Source organism: Mirounga leonina, unplaced genomic scaffold (assembly GCF_011800145.1).
Source record: "Mirounga leonina isolate KUSES-001 unplaced genomic scaffold, KU_Mleo_1.0 Mir_91, whole genome shotgun sequence".
Classification (NCBI taxonomy): Eukaryota; Metazoa; Chordata; class Mammalia; order Carnivora; family Phocidae; genus Mirounga; species Mirounga leonina.
The window spans coordinates 39,958,795-39,977,251 of record NW_023270839.1 but is presented as its reverse complement, the minus strand read 5'-3'; the positions used below and the strand labels follow the sequence as shown (position 1 = coordinate 39,977,251).

The window sequence follows — 18,457 nt, the reverse complement described above, 5'->3', positions numbered from 1 at the left end:
GCAAAAGTGATGGTATGTCACTTCTGAGATTAGGTGATAAAAGGCAGTGGGGACATGATAAACGTGTGAGTCGTATCTACAATGGTACTCATATTACAATATATAAATGAGTCAAATCAACATGGTGTATACATTAAATGTACACAATGTTACATATCAAATATATTTCTATAAAAAATAGATACTTTTTTAAAAGATGCTATTTATTTGTCAGAGAGAGGAAGAGCATATGCAGGGGGCGCTCCAGGCAGAGGGAGAAGCAGGCTCCCCGCTGAGCAAGGAGCCCAACCTGGGGCTCGATCGCAGGACCCCAGGATCATGACCTGAGCCAAAGGCAGACGCTTAACCGACGGAGCCACCCAGACGTCCCTGTAGATACATTTTTTTTAAAGGCAAAAAAGCAGTGTGGCTTCTGGCTCTCACACCACTTGCTCTGGGGGAAGCCGTGTCCCGAGCAGCCACATGGAAAAGTACTGTGGCAAGAAACTGAAGCCTCCTGTTCACAGTTACGTGAGCTTGGAGCAGATCCTCCAACCTCAGTCAAGACTGCAGAAACTGCAGCCCCCACCGGGCTGACAGCCTGACTACCTCAGGAGGGACTCTGAGCCACCCAGCTAGGCTGCTTTCTGACCCTCAGAAGCCATGTGAGTAATAAACATTTGTTGTCTTAAGCTCCTAATACACTATCTGCTGTCATATCCTGTTGCTAGAAGACCAGCCAGCCATACTTATTTAGGGCTACCTGAAGATCATTGTGAACTAAAACAGAGAGAAATATATAAATTATATTAAAATGCATTAGAACTAAGGACGCCTGAGGGCGCCTGGGTGGCTCAGTCGGTTAAGCGACTGCCTTCGGCTCAGGTCATGATCCTGGAGTCCCTGGATCGAGTCCCGCATCGGGCTCCCTGCTCGGCAGGGAGTCTGCTTCTCCCTCTGACCCTCCCCCCTCTCATGTACTCCCTCTCTCTCATTCTCTCTCTCTCAAATAAAAATAAATAAAATCTTAAAAAAAAAAAAAAAAAAAAAGAACTAAGGACGCCTGGGTGGCTCAGTTGGTGAAGCATCTGCCTTCGGCTCAGGTCATGATCCCAGGGGCCTGGGACCGAGCCCCACATCAGACTCTCTGCTCAGCGGGCAAGCCTGCTTCTCCCTCTCCCTCTGCTGCTCCCCCTGCTTGTGCTTGCTCACTTTCTCTCTCTGCCAAATAAATAAAATCTTTTTTTAAAAATGCATTAGAACTTTATCTAAACAGTCCTTATGATTAGGGAGGCTTTATTTGCAATAATTAGGTTTACTTCTTCTAGTTCTTAGTTTTTATGAATTAAGGCAAAGATTTGTGATTTTTATATAAATTAATATAGAAGCTGGTTTTACAGTAGTGGGGCGGGGCGGGGCTTTCCTGTTATTAGGTAGAAGCTTTATGACATCTCTTGGCTGCTCAGAGGCCTTGATTGCCTTCTTCCTTCCTTGCTGTCAGTGGTATTACCACTTCTGTAAACTTTGGATAAGGAATGTATCAATGAAATTAGTAAAATTAAAATGTGCTTCTTATTCTACTTTAAAAGAGCTTCTTCTATATTGTTTTAAACATGAAATATGGTGAATTCCCAGTGACCCAAGAGCATACCAAGAAGACAACTCAACCACTGGTGATTTGGAAGAAATACATAGCATTTTCTCCTCATGGGCCTGTTGTATAAAATAATGTTTCTCTAACTCTATACTACTCTTCTGGAAATAAAAATCCTAATAAAGGCTTTGAAAGCTTTGAATCATTTAACTCTACCCTCTAAGAAGTGACAGGAAAAAGTCTATTACAGAGCAAATACTTACCTAAAAATAATATTATAAGATAAATCTGAAGAAAAAAGGAAAATCTAACTTTGATTTTCACTGGATATGGCAACGTGAAACTGAATCTTCCTGTTTCGTTGAATACTGGAATGGACTGGATCACTGAGACAGCTAAAAGCAGAAACAAGAACCTGTCAGAAGCATATGAAATACAGTGCCAACCAGTGAGAGAAGCTTCTACCCCCCCCAGTGTCACTTCTGGGTGTGCAGAAAATGGTTCCTTCCCCTTAGTACATAGGGCTCATGCCTATTCTAGTTCTCCCCCTAGTTTTCATAAGCGATGAGCCTCCAAGCTGACAACAAGATGAATGAGGAACATTCATCTTGACAGCACTGAGCTTTAGTTCTCTATTCTATAAAATGGGGAGAAAACTCCCTACCTGACTCACTCACTAGGTGTCTGTCAAAATTAAATGAAGTCATTAATATGAACCTGCTTTGGAAAAATTCTAAATACCATATAAATAGGAAGCATGCAACACATGAACGCACAGCTTCCAAACCTCACAAAAACGAGCTACTTCCCTGGAATAGTCTGGGTACCAGGAGTATTATGGAAGGAGGCCACTAGAAAGAAAGTCTTAAAAAGTCTAACACCTGTGTATCAGACTAAGGCTGGCAGAGGAAGGAAGCAAGCCATGGCCTATCAGCTTAGCTATCCTTTGGAACTAAGCTTGTAAAACCTAGTGTTCTTGAAAGTACCTTCTGCCAAACATCCCAGAGGATAAAAGGGAATCCACACAGTGTAACGAAGCCATGTGAGCACCTTCCAATCCATGTCAATGCAGGAAAGCATGTAGAAGGGGTACCTATTGGAAATAAGGAATTCGGATGTGAAAAGCCACTTCAGGTCCTGAATGCAGCTCTAGAACATCATTCAAGAAATAGAATTTCACAATTGGCCACACATGGCTTCTTCAGAACAGAATGATAATCCTGGGCTATCTACCCACAAACTCCCATCACATTCTTCCCCCAATTTTCAATGGATGTGAACTCTCTTTGATGGTAGACTAAGTTTAGGTCCTATAGGAACCCTCTTTGGAATAGTTCAGTTTATGGAATGAATGCTCAAAAGCTTTTTGCCTTTATTACTAGTTCTGATCTATGTTCTAAGTAGGTAAGGATGACAGACACCTTGACAATTTATCTCCAGATAAGTGAATGTTATCAAAGTAAACAGGGCGCCTGGATGGCTCAGTTAAGTGTCTGACTCTTGATTTCAGCTCAGGTCATGATCTCAGGGTCATGAGATCAAGCCCTGCATTGGGCTCCATGCTGGGCATGGAGCCTGCTTAAGATTCTCTCTCTGTGCACTTCCCCTGCTCTCTCTCCCTCTCTCTCAAAAACAAAACAAACTCCAAAATTAAAGTATACAAAAGACCCCTAATCTAAAATCAGATATACTCTATTTAAATAAAGAGGTAACACAAAAAAGAATTTTTTCTTCCCAGAGTTAACATTAAGTAATTATAATCTCTTTCACCTTTGTATTAATATACTATGGGATTCAGACCACAGTTCAGACACAACCTAGGACTGCTACTGTCTCTTCTCCCTTTCAGCTATTAACTTTGCCAAAATATCCCCAGACCTAGAGCTGAGGAGTCAATCTGCAAAACCACTGCTCCACCTGACCAAAAAAGAAGTGGAATATGTTAGGTCTGGTAGAGAAGAGTACCTCTACTTTAATTGGATCTTTTTTTTTAAGATATTTCTTCTACTGACAACTGAGAATGGCAGAATCAGATAAGAGGTTGATTCAAACTTGAGTAATCTTGTAGAAGATTTATTTCTATCATTCCTTCTATAAGGTTGGTCTTCACAAGTTCCATCCAGCCTGACTACTCCTTCAATCCCATGTTTCTTCTCCTTTCAAAATTTTTCCATGCAGTTGAGTCCTCTTTCCGACAAGACAGCAAAATCCTGAAGGGTAAGATGGGTCTTTTCACTTCTCTGCACCTCTCGACTCCCTCTGCTCCCTAGTGCCCAGGCTGATACTATGATCCAATGACTGCTTTAAAAAAACATGCCTCCTTTGCAGAGCACACAGATGCAGCTAGAGCTCTCCACACAGGGAACCTTAATCTCAAACCAAATGAGACTTTGAGTAAAACTCCCTCCAGAAGAGAGCTGCTCCAGAGAAAGGAGAAGCGTTCAAACCACCATGCTGGCATTTCTACCCACCTGAAAATTTCAATTGCGCTCCACGAATAAAACACAAAGAAAACCACAGCTTTGTTTTGCATTTCTTCCATGGTGCCAAAGATGATAAACAAAATGAAATTTCTTCCACAAAGCTATTAAAAGAACCCAAAAGAGAGGGAAAAGTTTAAAAATATATTCTACAAAAACTATATAAATGTGTTACCTGAAACCTAGCCCCACTAAATTCAGGGTAAATAGAAAAAGACTGAGGGGCACCTGGCTGCCTCAGTCAGTGGAGCCTGCGAGTCTTGGTGTCGGGGTCGTGAGTTCAAGCCCCACATTGTGGGTAGAGGTTACTTTAAAAAATTTAAAAATAATAAAAAAAGACTGAGCTCAGCAAGTTTAAACCTCTGTTCCAGTTTTGGAACAAGTTAAGGTTACCCAAACCAGTCTTTCTGAATAGACTGTGTATATGTGTGTAAATAGATCATCACGAATAGTGTATTTTCAAAAACACACACATTCAAACACAGCGTGAAGAGTACTGCCGAATGAACATTTGTGTCTGCATAACCCAAGTTAAGAACCAGACCATTACCAGTCTGGCAGCCGCCCACTGGTAATGGTCTGTTCTTAACCAGACCATTAACACAACTATCTTGTGTTAACCATTCCATTGCTTCTCTTTATAGGCTTCCTGCTTATGTACCTATTTCTAAATAGTATACTGTTGCACTTTGCCTGTTTTTAAACTTTCTGAAATACAACTTATTTTTATTCTGTGACTTGTTTCTTACTCCTTGTTACGCTTCCGAGCTGCAGTCGCATGCCCGACTCCACGAGGCTCCGCTCACGCTGCATTCTCCATGAATGGCACTCCCTGGAGCCGAGCAACGTGAGAATACTGAACCCCTCCCTTCCATCATACCCTAGAAATTCTAGTCTCATGCTTATCTGTGCTAGTCCTTGACATACAAAAAGTATTATTCCACATTAGTGGGCCCCTCACTATCCACTTATTTTTTAGACTGAACAAAACAGCCTCTCTCCAAGAACAGAAAACCCAGGAGTAACAAGGCTATTATATTAACACTCTTTACCATACAACTGATACTATCAGAATGCCAGGGCTGGTATCCCAGAAAAGGGTAGAACTATCAGAACTCCAGAAGAGACCAAGCTAAAGCAATCACCTGTTGCCCCCTGAGTCTGGGTGGGGAGTGGGGGGGTTTAATAGTATATAATCACACAGTTAGAAAATAGGGCAAGGAAGTTAAAAGACTTTGATGACCCGTTCCTGATAGCAATCTTCCAAATATTAGGAAACAACATAGATGTATCAAGGGAGGGGGGTATCCCCACACCAGTCAAAAGAGTCCCCTTCATATATGGAAGAAAGTCCGAAGTGAAAAGAGCTCCTAGGATTGCATCGCCTTCACCTACCCACGTTGGGAGGAGACCAAGCACATCTTTACATAAGAAGATTGTGGGTAAGTTTTTCTGCTCCTGCTTGAGAATCAAGTTTCCCCGGTTTTAAAGCCCTTTTTATAACGTTGTGATTTCATGAAGATACTATACACAAACCAACCAGACCTGAAATGGCAAAAGTCTACTTTGGAAAATATCCCTGGGCTTCAAGTTTTCCTTTTTCAGAGAAAATGATGCTATTCCCGTGCAAAGAGAGATTCTTACTCATTGTGACTTCCCAGCAAATTGTGGCGTACCTACTAACTACTGAGATCTGAGGTCAACTGTTCAGTACCTGGATAAGAGAAGGCGTCACTGGTGACTTAGTGACACCAATTGCCGCGTTGATGGTTTCCACAACTGACAGCATCTGGCAGAAATACATCATGTCGGCCAGGGTGTGGAATGTGTCATGGAAGGACTCTATGGGACAAATACACATTAAGGGTAAATCGAACGGCAAATTCCAAGAGAATTATTTCTCAAACTATGTACCTACTTGCATGAAAGGAATTTAAGGAAAAGTCTAATCAGCCACCCAGATTCAAATTTACTATCCAAACTAAGCTGGAGGGGAACAGGCCTGTGAGGTCTTGAATAGGAAACTCTACTGGTTATGTATGTCCTCATTTTAAAAGGCAAAGTAAAGGGACGCCTGGGTGGCTCAGTCGGTTAAGCATCTGCCTTCGGCTCAGGCCATGATCCCAGGGTCCTGGGATCGAGTCCCGCAGCGGGCTTCTTGCTCAGCAGGCAGCCTGCTTCTGCCTCTGCTGCTCCCCCTACTTATGCTCGCTCTCTCTCTCAAATAAATAAAAATCTTTAAAAAAAATAAAAAATAAACATCAGTTGAATAAGAGGCCCTTGCAATAAAAACTTAAAGAAACCCTCTAATATTTTTGCAGAAATAATCCACTTTACAATCCTGCTACAAAGTCAAATGTGAAATGAAGAATGGTATATAGTACTATTATGTAATTTTGCCAGAAAAATTCCACCAGTAATTGAGTTCAAAATTGGACTAATTCTTTTCTCAGAAGAATTAATGCAAACTTACATTTACAATTTAAATTTTGCTACATATAAGTTAAAAAAACTTATTCTCATAACTTTAAATCTCCCTTTTCAAGACAAAATCCCAACCAAATCTTTTTGTCACCATTTACAATGAAATTCTGGTGTCCGTTTTAAGGGGATTCACTTTAAGGTGGCGTTTCTCCTGGATAAATCTTTGAAAAATGAGGACCTCCCATTTGGAAAACACAAAGCTGTGACTTAAGATTTGGCACTTGGTCGGGGCGCCTGGGTGGCTCAGTTGGTTAAGCGACTGCCTTCGGCTCAGGTCATGATCCTGGAGTCCCGGGATCGAGTCCCGCATCGGGCTCCCTGCTCGGCAGGGAGTCTGCTTCTCCCTCTGACCTTCCTCCCTCTCATGCTCTCTGTCTCTCATTCTCTCTCTCTCAAATAAATAAATAAAATCTTTAAAAAAAAAAAGATTTGGCACATGGTGAACAAAAATTAGATCTTGTGGCTTTGCTCTGATTTTACATCCTTGTTTCAATTCAGGCATAGAAATCCGATTTCTATTTTTTTTTTAAAGATTTTATTTATTTATTTGAGAGAGAGAATGAGACAGAGAGAGAGAGCACGAGATGGGGGAGGGTCAGAGGGAGAAGCAGGCTCCCCGCAGAGCAGGGAGCCCGATGTGGGACTCGATCCCAGGACTCCAGGATCATGACCTGAGCCAAAGGCAGTCGCCTAACCAACTGAGCCACCCAGGTGCCCGAAATCCGATTTCTAATATGACAGTTACAAAGGATTTTAGTAACATTAAAATTCTTTTAATTTTGTTTTTAAAACAAGACAGAAAATGGTGTACACAGTAGGATTACAATGTTTAAGTATAGGAGAAAAACTAAAAGGAAATGTACAGCTATATATATATATATATATATATATATATTTTTTTTTTTTTTTTTTTTTTTTTTTACAGATTTTATTTATTTGTGAGAGACAGAGATAGCAAGAGTGAACATGAGCAGGGAGGAGAGGGAGAGATAGGCTCCCAGCTGAGCAGGTAGCCCAACATCAGGCTTGATCCCAGACTCCTGGGATCACGACCCAAGCCAAAGGCAGATGCTTAACCGACTGAGCCACCCAGGTGCCCCAATGTACGGCTATATTTTTTTTTTTTTAAGATTTTATTTATTTGACAGAGAGAGAGAGACAGCTAGAGAGGGAACACAAGCAGGGGGAGTGGGAGAGGGAGAAGCAGGCTTCCCGCCGAGCAGGGAGCCCAACGCGGGGCTCGATCCCAGGACCCTGGGACCACAACCCGAGCCGATGGCAGACGCTTAACCGTCTGAGCCACCCAGGCGCCCCTGCACGGCTATATTAATAGTGATGGACAATGACTTATTCACCTCCCCTTCTCTCCCCCTACACCTCCACCACCCTGGTTTCCCCCACTTTCCAAACTGGCTTAAATCAGCACATTTACTTTTATGATTTGAAAACAAAGAACCATTTTAAGTAATGAAAGGCACTCATGTTAATGGGATGTGGGATACTACTAATAGTGGTAGTATAATACAGTATACCCTTTGGGGCAGGATACATGAAAATCCTTAAAAAGGGGGCGCCTGGGTGGCTCAGTTGGTTGGGCGACTGCCTTCGACTCAGGTCATGATCCTGGAGTCCCGGGATCGAGTCCCGCATCAGGCTCCCTGCTCGGCGGGGAGTCTGCTTCTCCCTCTGACCCTCCCCCCTCTCATGCTCTCTGTCTCTCATTCTCTCTCTCGCAAATAAATAAAATCTTAAAAAAAAAAAAAAGAAAATCCTTAAAAACAATTTGCCATTAATCTCACAATTCCTTATCAGTAATTGTCCGTTGTTCCTAAGGAAGTCTAGTCGATTGGAAGGATATACATACACCAAGGTGCCGAGAATCTGTTGCTCTCATAGATGGGATTACGGTAGAGTCTTTTGTTTTATTTAAGTCTTTATTTTCTGATTTTTCTGTGATTAACGTGTTTTTATAATTAGAAAAAAATTTTTAATTTTATTTTTTAAAAAGAGTATTCCTTAATAGAGAGCTAGGTAAGCTCAAGAATTTCTCCATAAGCCCAAGAGTTTGCTAGTGTTTCCTTAGCATAAAAAGTTTAGCAAGTACATGTTTACATGAAAAACCAAGCACAGGTGGGGATTTGCCATTTACCAACACCCTTCATTCAAAAGGAGAAAATTGCAAAGGGCAAACTGGGTGCCGGGCACCAGGTCCTTACCCCGTTTCTGACGCCTGATAAGGGAAGAATTAAGCCAGCAGCTCCATTCCAGAAGATGGTTAGTAAGAGGTTGAGAGCCAAAATAGAAATGACAAATCCAAGCAGCTTAAACACATGACCCAGATAACTTAGGAGCTTTTGGACTAGATCACCTAATGGCTTGCAGGTTTGCACAGGAACACGGAGAATCCAACGATGTTAAATTAAATGATTAGGTACTTGCGTGTCCCTATTGATTCCATGGGACTTGTGATCAATCCACAGTAAGAAAAACCCAGGTCTGAGACTTGCCTTTTTTCAAGTAACTCATCTGTGGACCTTTGGTCACATGAGACTCTAAGACACTAGGCATTTGGAAAGTTCTTTACTAGCCTGCTGCTGTGCTTTGCAGAATTCTAAGGTGTTAAGAAGGCTGGACAAACAGCATGCACTTCTTTGAAGTGACTTTAGAGCTAAAGGCAATTCACCTACTACAAACCTCAGATGGGAAAATTTAGGACTAAAAAATAAAATAGACTATAGGATTTTTTCCTTTTTCAAAATAGAGCTTATATTTTCCATTATACTTATATTTTTCCTATTTCTTGTACAAAATAAGGACAAATTTTTAAATTATCCACATCAAACCATTTTCAAATGGTGCATTCCTTTCGATCTTTTGCATGTATTGGCTCGGTTTTTTCCCCATTTTATATGATGTGATGAAACTGGAAGAACAAATTTATCTTACTTTTTTAGCCTATCATAAGTATTTCTCCATGTTACTATAAACTCTTTAAATACTTTATATTTGCTTCACAACATTCCACTGAACGAATATTCTAAAGTAAGCCCTCGTTGATGGGCATCTAGGTAGCTTCTAACTTGTCACTAATATAAATGATGCCACAATGTGTACCTTTTGAAAAAGCTTTTTTGGTAGTTTCAGTGATTTCTTTAGAACATACTTCCAGAAGTTAAATAACCAGGTTCAAGAATATGAACAGTTAGGTGTCTTGATGAGCTTTGCCAAATGATTTTCCAAGAATTATTGTGCTCATACACCCTCCCAGTAGCCACTGGTGTGTCTACTTTAGCATATGTCCTCTTGAAATAGGTATCTTTTTTTAACTTTGCAAAACTGACAGACAAAAACCATATTTTTATTTTCTTCATCATTATTGAGTTAAACATTTTTTCTGTATATAATTGGTTTTACTACCTCTTAGGAACTGCCTGCACATGACTTCTGTTTATTTATCTATTCCATGGAGTCTCTATGTTTTTAGATCAATTTGTAACCAATTCTTTATGTGTAATCAACCCCTGTTAGTATTTGTTGCAATTTTCCACCAACCCTCCCTCCCCATGCTACTAACCTCAATATACTCTTAATCTTGAGTGTTGTCTTAGCTGGGATATTTTTAAATACACAGGAATTTAGATACTTTATGTAGTCAAATATATTGACCTTATTCTTTATGGTTTCTTCTCTTTTAAGCTTAGAAAGTCCGAACCTTCCACATGAGATTTTTATAAACATTTACTTGTATCTTGTTATGTTTTAAATTTCTGATATAGGATCTTAAATCCTTTGGGGGAATTTATTTTTGTACACAGTGTGAGGAAAAGAGTCAAAGAGATTCCTTGCCTTCCTCATGCACCCAAACCTAACCAATTTTCCCTGGAAACATTGTTAGAATTCCCATCCAATAAAAAAGTATTGGATATTTCCCGTTCCACTGATTCATGATTCCTTTTATATTGTATATATAATTGGGAGATAGATAGATTTATATATTATGTATATTATATATATGTTATATATAATATATATAATGTAAGAGCTATTTCTGGACCACCTAATTTGCTCTATTGATATTCTCTTCTTATACTAATGCTATATTATTTAATTATCATTCTTGAAATATCATTCTTTCATATCAGAGAAAGTGCTCTCCCATTACCCTTTCTTCCCCCAAATTTTATTACCTATTTATTGTTCATAATACAAGTATGTACGTGTTATGTATGTATGTATTATGTTCAGAATACTTCAGCACACATTCTAAAAAATTTTCCACTGTCATTTACTTTTTGCCAGAATTCTGTTAAATATACAAATTAGTTTTAAAAAACACACAAATTAATTTATCAAGAACAAATATCTTTATGATAGTCTTTTCATTCAGTTTTGGAATAGTCCATTTGAGTCCATCTACTTAGGCTCCCAAAGGGCGCGATCCCTTTTGGATCTGCATTAACTCTGGCACTGAAAGTACCACGCAAGTTTATCTGGTTATAAATGAACTCCATGTAGTGAGCAGAGAAAGGAATGCAAGCCCACGGTGGGCCTCTGGCCAGCCGTGTGAACGTGGACCAGTTCTAAGCCTGTCTCCTCACCTGTTAAATGGACACACTCTCCAGCCTGCTTGTTTCACAAGGCCCAGGGAACTCAGAGACACGGACGTACAATGAAAGGCGTGACTGCTACACAAACGGGGGGGGTTATTATTAATACCAAAGGCAGGGTACTGCTGACACCTTTGGTGGGTAGTAAGCCAAACTACTGACAAAAGAACATTAGTGTTGGGGCGCCTGGGTGGCTCAGTCGGTTAAGCATCTGCCTTAGGCTCAGGGCATGGTCCCAGGGGCCTGGGATTGAGCCCTGCGTCATGCTCTCTGTTCAGCAGGGAACCTGCTTTTCCCTCTCCCTCTGCTGCTCCCCCTGCTTGTGCTCTCCTGCTCTCTCTGTCAAATAAATAAAAAATCTTTAAAAAAAAAGAAAGAAAGAAAGAAAGAAAGGTTAGTGTTGAAATTTTGTGCTTGCCTTTTCCCAAAATAAAGAACCGCACAGTCATGTTGACAAAGATCCAGGAGAATCCCAAGAACTGCACGAGATTATACATGAACAGGTATCCTTTCTTCAAGCTTGTAAGAGCTGAAAAGCAAAACGAGACAGGAAACTGTTACAAGCAGAGCTGCAACAGAGGGGTGGGGGACAGACCTGGTTGACTTCAACCCCTCTCTCCCACTGGGTGCCCTGAGTTCCCAAACAGATATCTGGCCCAAATCTGCATCAGCCTGGGCTTCTAGGCCCAAAGAGAAAGGGGTAAGGTGAAATTATGGACAATGCACTCCAAGATATTTCTTTAGCAGTCTTTCCTCTCACAGCCTTGAGGGATAAGTGTACAGACATAATAAATCCAAGGAGAAAAATTACTTCTGGCAAAGAATGACTGACCATCTTAGGAGGCATTAAAGAAGGGAAATAAAGCTACACTCCACTCCTACTCTTGTCATTTTCATATAATCTACAGTTTCTTCTTTCCCACAATTTTTTAAGGTCATGTAGGTCAAACTAGCTCAAAGAAATAGAAACACACACAAAAAAAGAATTTTGATATTTGATCATATATGCATCTAACCAAGAATCAACTGAACACCCACAAGTGCGAGGTACTGAGGGGCACTAGTGGGATTCCAAGATGTCAAGACTTGATGTCACCCTCAAAGAATTTACAATCTGAAAGCCGTAATACAAGAGAGAGTAACAGGTAGCATCTTGGGAAACCCTCAAGGTGAGAAAACGACACTCGGCTGGGGAAGTGGGAAGCAGGCAAGTCTGCAGAGATGACATGGTGCCTGCCCTGTACTTTGGAAGAGATGGGCAGAATGAGGACACAACTGAAGAAGGAAAAGTACAGCGTGAGAGGCAGGAGGATAAGGAATTGTTAATTTTGTCTGCAGCCTAAGTCTTGTGAAGACACAGCCAATTACAGAGTTAAGGAAGGAGTAAGGAGCTTAGAGTCATGGTTGAGTCAAAGGAGTGGGGCAAAGGAAAGGATAATTCTCAAGAGAAGAGCTATGGAGCTCAGATCTTGCTGCTCCATATTTATTCCAAGGCAACAGATATTCTGCATGTAACCCTCGGCGGATGCTCAAATAATCAAGCTAAACAGGGTGGTCAATCAAAAGCAACCTAGTCCTAAGGAGTCAAAAGAGTCAGACTTTTCGCAACACTGAACTAAAATTTTTTCTTCAAAACCACAAAAATGTATTAGATTTCACCATCCTCAAGAACTTATTTCATTAGGAAACTTCATGAACTGAGATAAAACAGTAAAAGCATTATCTAATGTCCTAAAAATCCATATATAAGAATTTTTACGTTTTTGAAGTTTCTCCCTCTAAACCGCCCTCCAAAATTAACTTAAATTTCAAATAATTTTCAAGCTCAAAATTAATCTTAATCTCAAATCTTTATTCTTTGCCTCCACTAACTTCTCCCCTTCTTTGTTTTTCTAAAGGAGTATTCCTCTACATTAGTGGTTATTCAAATCTTTTTCTAAAGCAATGAAACCTCCTCCTCAAAACGAACTTTGTTCAGAACCTAACACATAAAACACAAGCAGAACTTCTCTGGTTGAAGTGGACCCGCTTGCTTGGCCTGTCCCTCCAAAGCATCCCTGGGAACCCCTGGGGACCACGGGACGTAGTTTGAAAACAGCCACTCTAAAACTTTCCCCTTCCTTACTTACGGCATGCCACATAAGTGTCCCTAAAACTTGAAAATACATGGACACACGAGAAACCTTGATTTTATTTTGCTTTTCTGCCTGCATTTTATACAGTCTTTCGTGGTCCGCCCCCTGGAACGGATGCTCTGAGAGAGCAGGTGCTCTGATGAAGTCCCAGGCTCTACCCCTCCAGGGCCTGCTACGATGCTTCCCCCCAGCAGGAAAGGAAGTGAACGGCTGCTGCATCTCATCTGCGTCGCCCAGAACACAATACACTCACAGAACTTCTTGCTTCTGAGCAGTTGGACGGAGAGAAACAGGAATAGAGTTTCTGAGGTTGAGAGCCACGCTTATCTGGGAGAAAAACACCAGGCTGGAGGAAGTGTAGCCTTGGACCGACGTGGTGTTTCCACGTGTCTAGGCAGGGCCTGCGGCCACTGACATTGGGCCAGTCCAGGAAACTATGGTTCTTCCCTTCTGCTAGACCGGCTTTGGTGCCCTCAGGTGATGTTAGGCTCCAAACAGAAGGGAAACATTAAAAGGAAGGCTTCTGATGTGGGTGTGCACAGAGTAAGCCCTGCGCATGAAGGGGTCCTCATCACCTCACACACACCACTTTAGCTCTCCTACCGCATCGCACCCCTCCATACCCCCATCTCTATCGTCAGTTAACTGGTAGCTACCACAGAAGCAGCAGGGCAGGGCACCTGGGTGGCTCAGACGGTTAAGCGTCTGCCTTCGGCTCAGGTCATGATCCCAGGGTCCTGGGATCGAGTCCCGCATCGGGCTCCCTGCTCCTTGGGAGCCTGCTTCTCCCTCTGCTTCTCTCTCTCTCTCTCTGTCTCTCATGAATAAATAAATAAAATCTTAAAAAAAAAAAAAAAAAGAAGCAGCAGGGCAACTTACTTTCAGGGGAGCCTTGGCTTTCAATTCTTAGTTTATTTAGGCGTTCTTCTTCCTAGAATTTGGACAGAAGTTTTCCAAGAACACAGGTTAGAATTCCCAGATGCTTGCAAAAGTCCACATGCTGAATAAGTGATCTGAATCCCTCAAAGCCACCTCCTCCAACTGTGTTCACGCTTCACCGGAGCAAACGTCCTAGCTCGGGCCTGACATCCTCAGCCTGACTCCTCCTTACTGGGTAGCACCAGCACCACAGGATGCTCATCCTGTGCTCACAGAATTCAACCAATCAGCTGGCTTCCAAACTACAAAGTGGAGAGTCTTAGAATCTTGGAGCTGGAAAAGACCCCCAGAAGATGTGTCACAGTCATAGAAACAAAACAGAATTTTAGGGCGGGAAATAGATCGCTGTTTTATTTTTTTTTTAAGACTTGTAGATTTTTAGTATAGTTTTTCCAGAAGCTAAAATCATGTCTCCAACATCAGTAAGAACTCACATTAGGTCAACATAGATACAGATGGTTACAGACAGAAATATTTATAGGTATGGGTAGTATATGAATGGGCTAGTCTGCACACATATAGTTCCTCATTGTGTCACCTGAGAGGATCTAGAAGCAATATCTAGAGCCCAGATCTTGGTTTCCATTACTATTCCCCAATAAAAAGAACAGAGCTCCTTGAAGAATGGCTGACTCTAGGGCTGGAGCAGGGAATACATAAGATAAGCCTGGAGCAGCTTATAATGCCAGAAATTAAGGATGTCCAAAAGAAAAAAAAAAAAAAGCCCCACAATGACAGAGCTTTGTCAAAAGGACACAAGAGCCAACTGAAAGAGCTTCCGATGGCCAAAGCTGGGACAACATGAACAACAAAATAAATAACATACAAATCACATAGTATTGGGTTATAAACCAAACTATAAAACAAACATTCATCAGTCCATACGGATATAAATAAATGACTGAATAAATACATGGAAGAGAACAGACAAATCTCCCATACAGAAGAATTCCAAATAAAGTACGTAGATACTCCGCAGTAAGGATGGGAAGCGTAACTCCCCACTCCTTAAGCATGAGCTAGACATAGTGACTTCCATCCAAAAAGTACAGTTAAGAAAGGGGGCGGAGTAACATTACAATGGAGAAACCGAATACGCCTCAGCCAGATGATCAAGATTAGTATCAACAGTGATAAGCCATGCTGACAGTATATACCCTTGATGTGACACAGTAAGAATGAAACCTCAGTGGTCCTCCTCCCTGAAATCCCATCACCCTCTCTAAATCATGAGAAAAACATCCAACAAACCCCAGTTGAGGGACAGTCTACAAAACATATGACCAGTACTTCTGTAAAATCATGTTTCCAGGGATGCCTGGGTGGCTCAAACGGTTAAGCGTCTGCCTTCAGCTCAGGTCATGATCCCAGGGTCCTGGGGTCAAGTCCTACATCAGGCTCTCTGCTCAGTGGGGAGTCCGCTTCTCCCTCTATCTCCCTCTGCCCCTGCCCCTGCATGTGCCCTCTCGCTCACGCACACACTCTCTATCAAATAAGTAAATAAAATCTTAAAAACAAACAAAAAAACATGTTTCCAGGTCTTTAACTGAATTTGCAATTTTGTCCTCATTTTATCAGACCCAGATAGGTACCTGAGGTGGCCCAAATAACTTCCAAATAAGTTGTGTTCCTTACGATTTGTCTCGATCCTACGGTCCTTACTAACCTTGGCTCTGAGCTCCATTTCTGCATCAGACTCGTCCAGCCAGCGATCAAAGTCAGGGGCCAAAAACAGTGGGCGCTTCTCCTGCTTAGTGAGTCTCTCCCACCACTGACTCACCTTCTTCTGTACTGTAATGTTTACCTGCCTCTGGGTCAGTTTGTAAACCGGCTAGAAGAGAAAGTGAGAATGTGAGAACGCCCTCTCCTTCCCGTCCCTGACTCCTTCCCCTGCTCCAAGCCAGTGTGGCTCCGCACGGAAGCCGCACAGCATGGTCATTCCCCTTCCTTCTCGGGTCCTACAAGGAGTGATGCAAAGAGAACCTCCAGACCAAGGGCTGGTAGAGCAAAGCACTGGTAAGAATGGCACTGTCTTTCTCTGATCGTCCAGTGAAGGACACAGGAGGAAATCGGGGTAAGAAAGGCATATAGTTCTGGTTCTAGATGAACCTCCTGCCAGATCTCTACCACGCATGGCACGACATCCAGTCACTCTCTCAGTACATCCTCACCTTCCAAATCTCCTTCCCATGAAGATGACTGAATTAGAATGGTCAACAGTCCCTGGATAACAAGCCCTTGTTTTAGAAAGGTCTATTCAAGGCTGGAACTTACTGGATCAGTTACAGCTCTATCACAAGGGTCAGCCTAGAACAACCTCCCAGCTAAACTCAAATTCTCAAGAGGCTGTTCCAGTTCATTCTTCCTCTACATGGCCTCTTCCTTTGCCTCTCAAGCAAGACCCATGACAGGTTCTCTACCCCTTAAACCACTGCTGACTATTAAACCAACCAAAACAACTGAGCCCTCCTGCACAGAGAGATCAATATGCTCAAGCCCCGGGAGATAAGAGTGTAATTCCAGAACCCAAAACACACCTTCTGTTAGATTCTCTCTTCCTGTCAGAAAAGCTTCCCTCAAGTTCTGAGAGAAAGGAAACTTCAAGGATATTTCCCCATTCTTTCTAAAGGTTGGCAGTCTCCACCTTTTCTGATTTCTACTGCCCCTGTAGCCAAGTCACATGAAAGCAAGCGCTTGGCGTGGCCTTCACCTACCTTATGTAACTCTGCTCCCTGCCAGTGCCATCCTGCTCTGTCTTCCCTAACACCAGACAGTGTCAGAGCTAGAAAGGCCCCTAAGGATTTCTTAGTCCAACCCTTCATTTCACACATGAGGAAACTCACTCACGGAAGTGAAGAGACTTGTTTGTACCGCTAGTAAATGGCAGAGCCCAGATTCCCCTCAGGCTCTCTGTCTTTCCCACTCCTCTGCAGCTAAAATCGGAACTCAGTTCCCAACAAAAGAACTATATTCTCTGGTTTTTATCTTTTTTTTTCCTCACAACCCCTACCCCCCTATTTCACTAAACTCCTCATATTTATTTCCTGAAATGGAAAGGGAAGTGAGAAAAGAAAGGACATACCTCTGGTTTCACAAGGTCTAAGAACTCCAAGTGAAATTCATAGACGTTGTCTCCTTTGGCACCATGTCCCTGAGCTACAAAGAAAGAAATGTGGATTAAAGTGAACTGGCAGAGCAAGGCCATCCAAAAGCTTGGTGCAGTTCTTTTGGAAGTATACAAACAGTAATGGGTCCTGCCCAAATCAGTGGGGGCTTGTGAGCAGAGCTACTCAGACAAGCTAGATAAGCTGAATCCCGGACAAAAGCTTATCTCCATATGTCCTTCTGATGATCAGTTCCAGAATATTTACTTCATCTTCCAATGTGAGCTCGATAATAACCAAGTACAAATAATAGGCAGGAAAAAGAATACCAAAAGCAAAGCCAAAGGTATCACAGAGCTATAAATGTAACTTTCAACATTTACTTTGGCACTGAATCCAGGGCAGAGAAATATCAGGTAGGTACATTATCTTGACTGCAGCTAAGGAAAGCTGCAGGGTATATGGAAATGCTGGACTGTCTCAAAGAAAGCTCCGAATCTAGAACCTCCCAACCAGGGACATAAAATGAAGAAGCTGACTTCTCCTTTAACACATCCCGAATGGAACGAAAAAGAGCAATATAATCTCCTCCGCTCGTTCCTAAGAGAGGAAAAATGACCTGGGAGGAAAGTCCCTGGGTTGACCATTCCACCATTCCTGTGCCTTGACATGGCTCCCTTGCCCAAAACAAACAGGTGCCATGCCTAGGTGCCAAGGTCTGCTGCACATCCCTTCCCCTCTAACTCTCTGACTTGCCCGTCATTTGGTTCCCTCCTGGGATTCTCTTTCCTCATCTGGCCACATGTGGTATAATTTGCCTAATATTTGCTACAGGTGGCTATTGTTCTCTAAGACCATAAGTTCCTTAAGGTCGAGCAGTCCATAATCTCCGAGTGGCAAAGCATACTTCCATCACTTAACTTCCTTTCAAATGTATTAACACCCAAAAAATCTGAGCTGCTACCACAACGGCTCTCGTCTTGAAATGCAGATACAAAAGCCAGGCTGCATGTTCATGCAAGCGTATGGAGGTAGATGGAATCTCCAGTAAAGCAGAAACTCGTCAATATCCCATATTGCCCAGCCACTTACTAACGACACTCCAAGGAACTAGCACAAAGAGAGAGGAGGGAGA

General features: G+C 42.1%; 1 protein-coding gene across 1 annotated transcript in view; it reads right to left on the bottom strand.

Moving 5' to 3' along the window:
• Window positions 1–18,457, bottom strand: part of HACD3 (3-hydroxyacyl-CoA dehydratase 3) — a 40,884-nt gene that overhangs the window by 3,131 nt on the left and 19,296 nt on the right. Inside the window, exons 3-10 of the mRNA XM_034994635.1 lie at window positions 17,301–17,374; window positions 15,885–16,049; window positions 14,159–14,210; window positions 11,563–11,673; window positions 5,768–5,895; window positions 4,045–4,157; window positions 2,560–2,666; window positions 1,837–1,968 (exon numbers count right to left, since the gene is read on the bottom strand). Of these exons, the coding sequence (XP_034850526.1) occupies window positions 1,837–1,968; window positions 2,560–2,666; window positions 4,045–4,157; window positions 5,768–5,895; window positions 11,563–11,673; window positions 14,159–14,210; window positions 15,885–16,049; window positions 17,301–17,374 (882 nt within the window). The remainder of the gene's footprint in view (window positions 1–1,836; window positions 1,969–2,559; window positions 2,667–4,044; window positions 4,158–5,767; window positions 5,896–11,562; window positions 11,674–14,158; window positions 14,211–15,884; window positions 16,050–17,300; window positions 17,375–18,457) is intronic.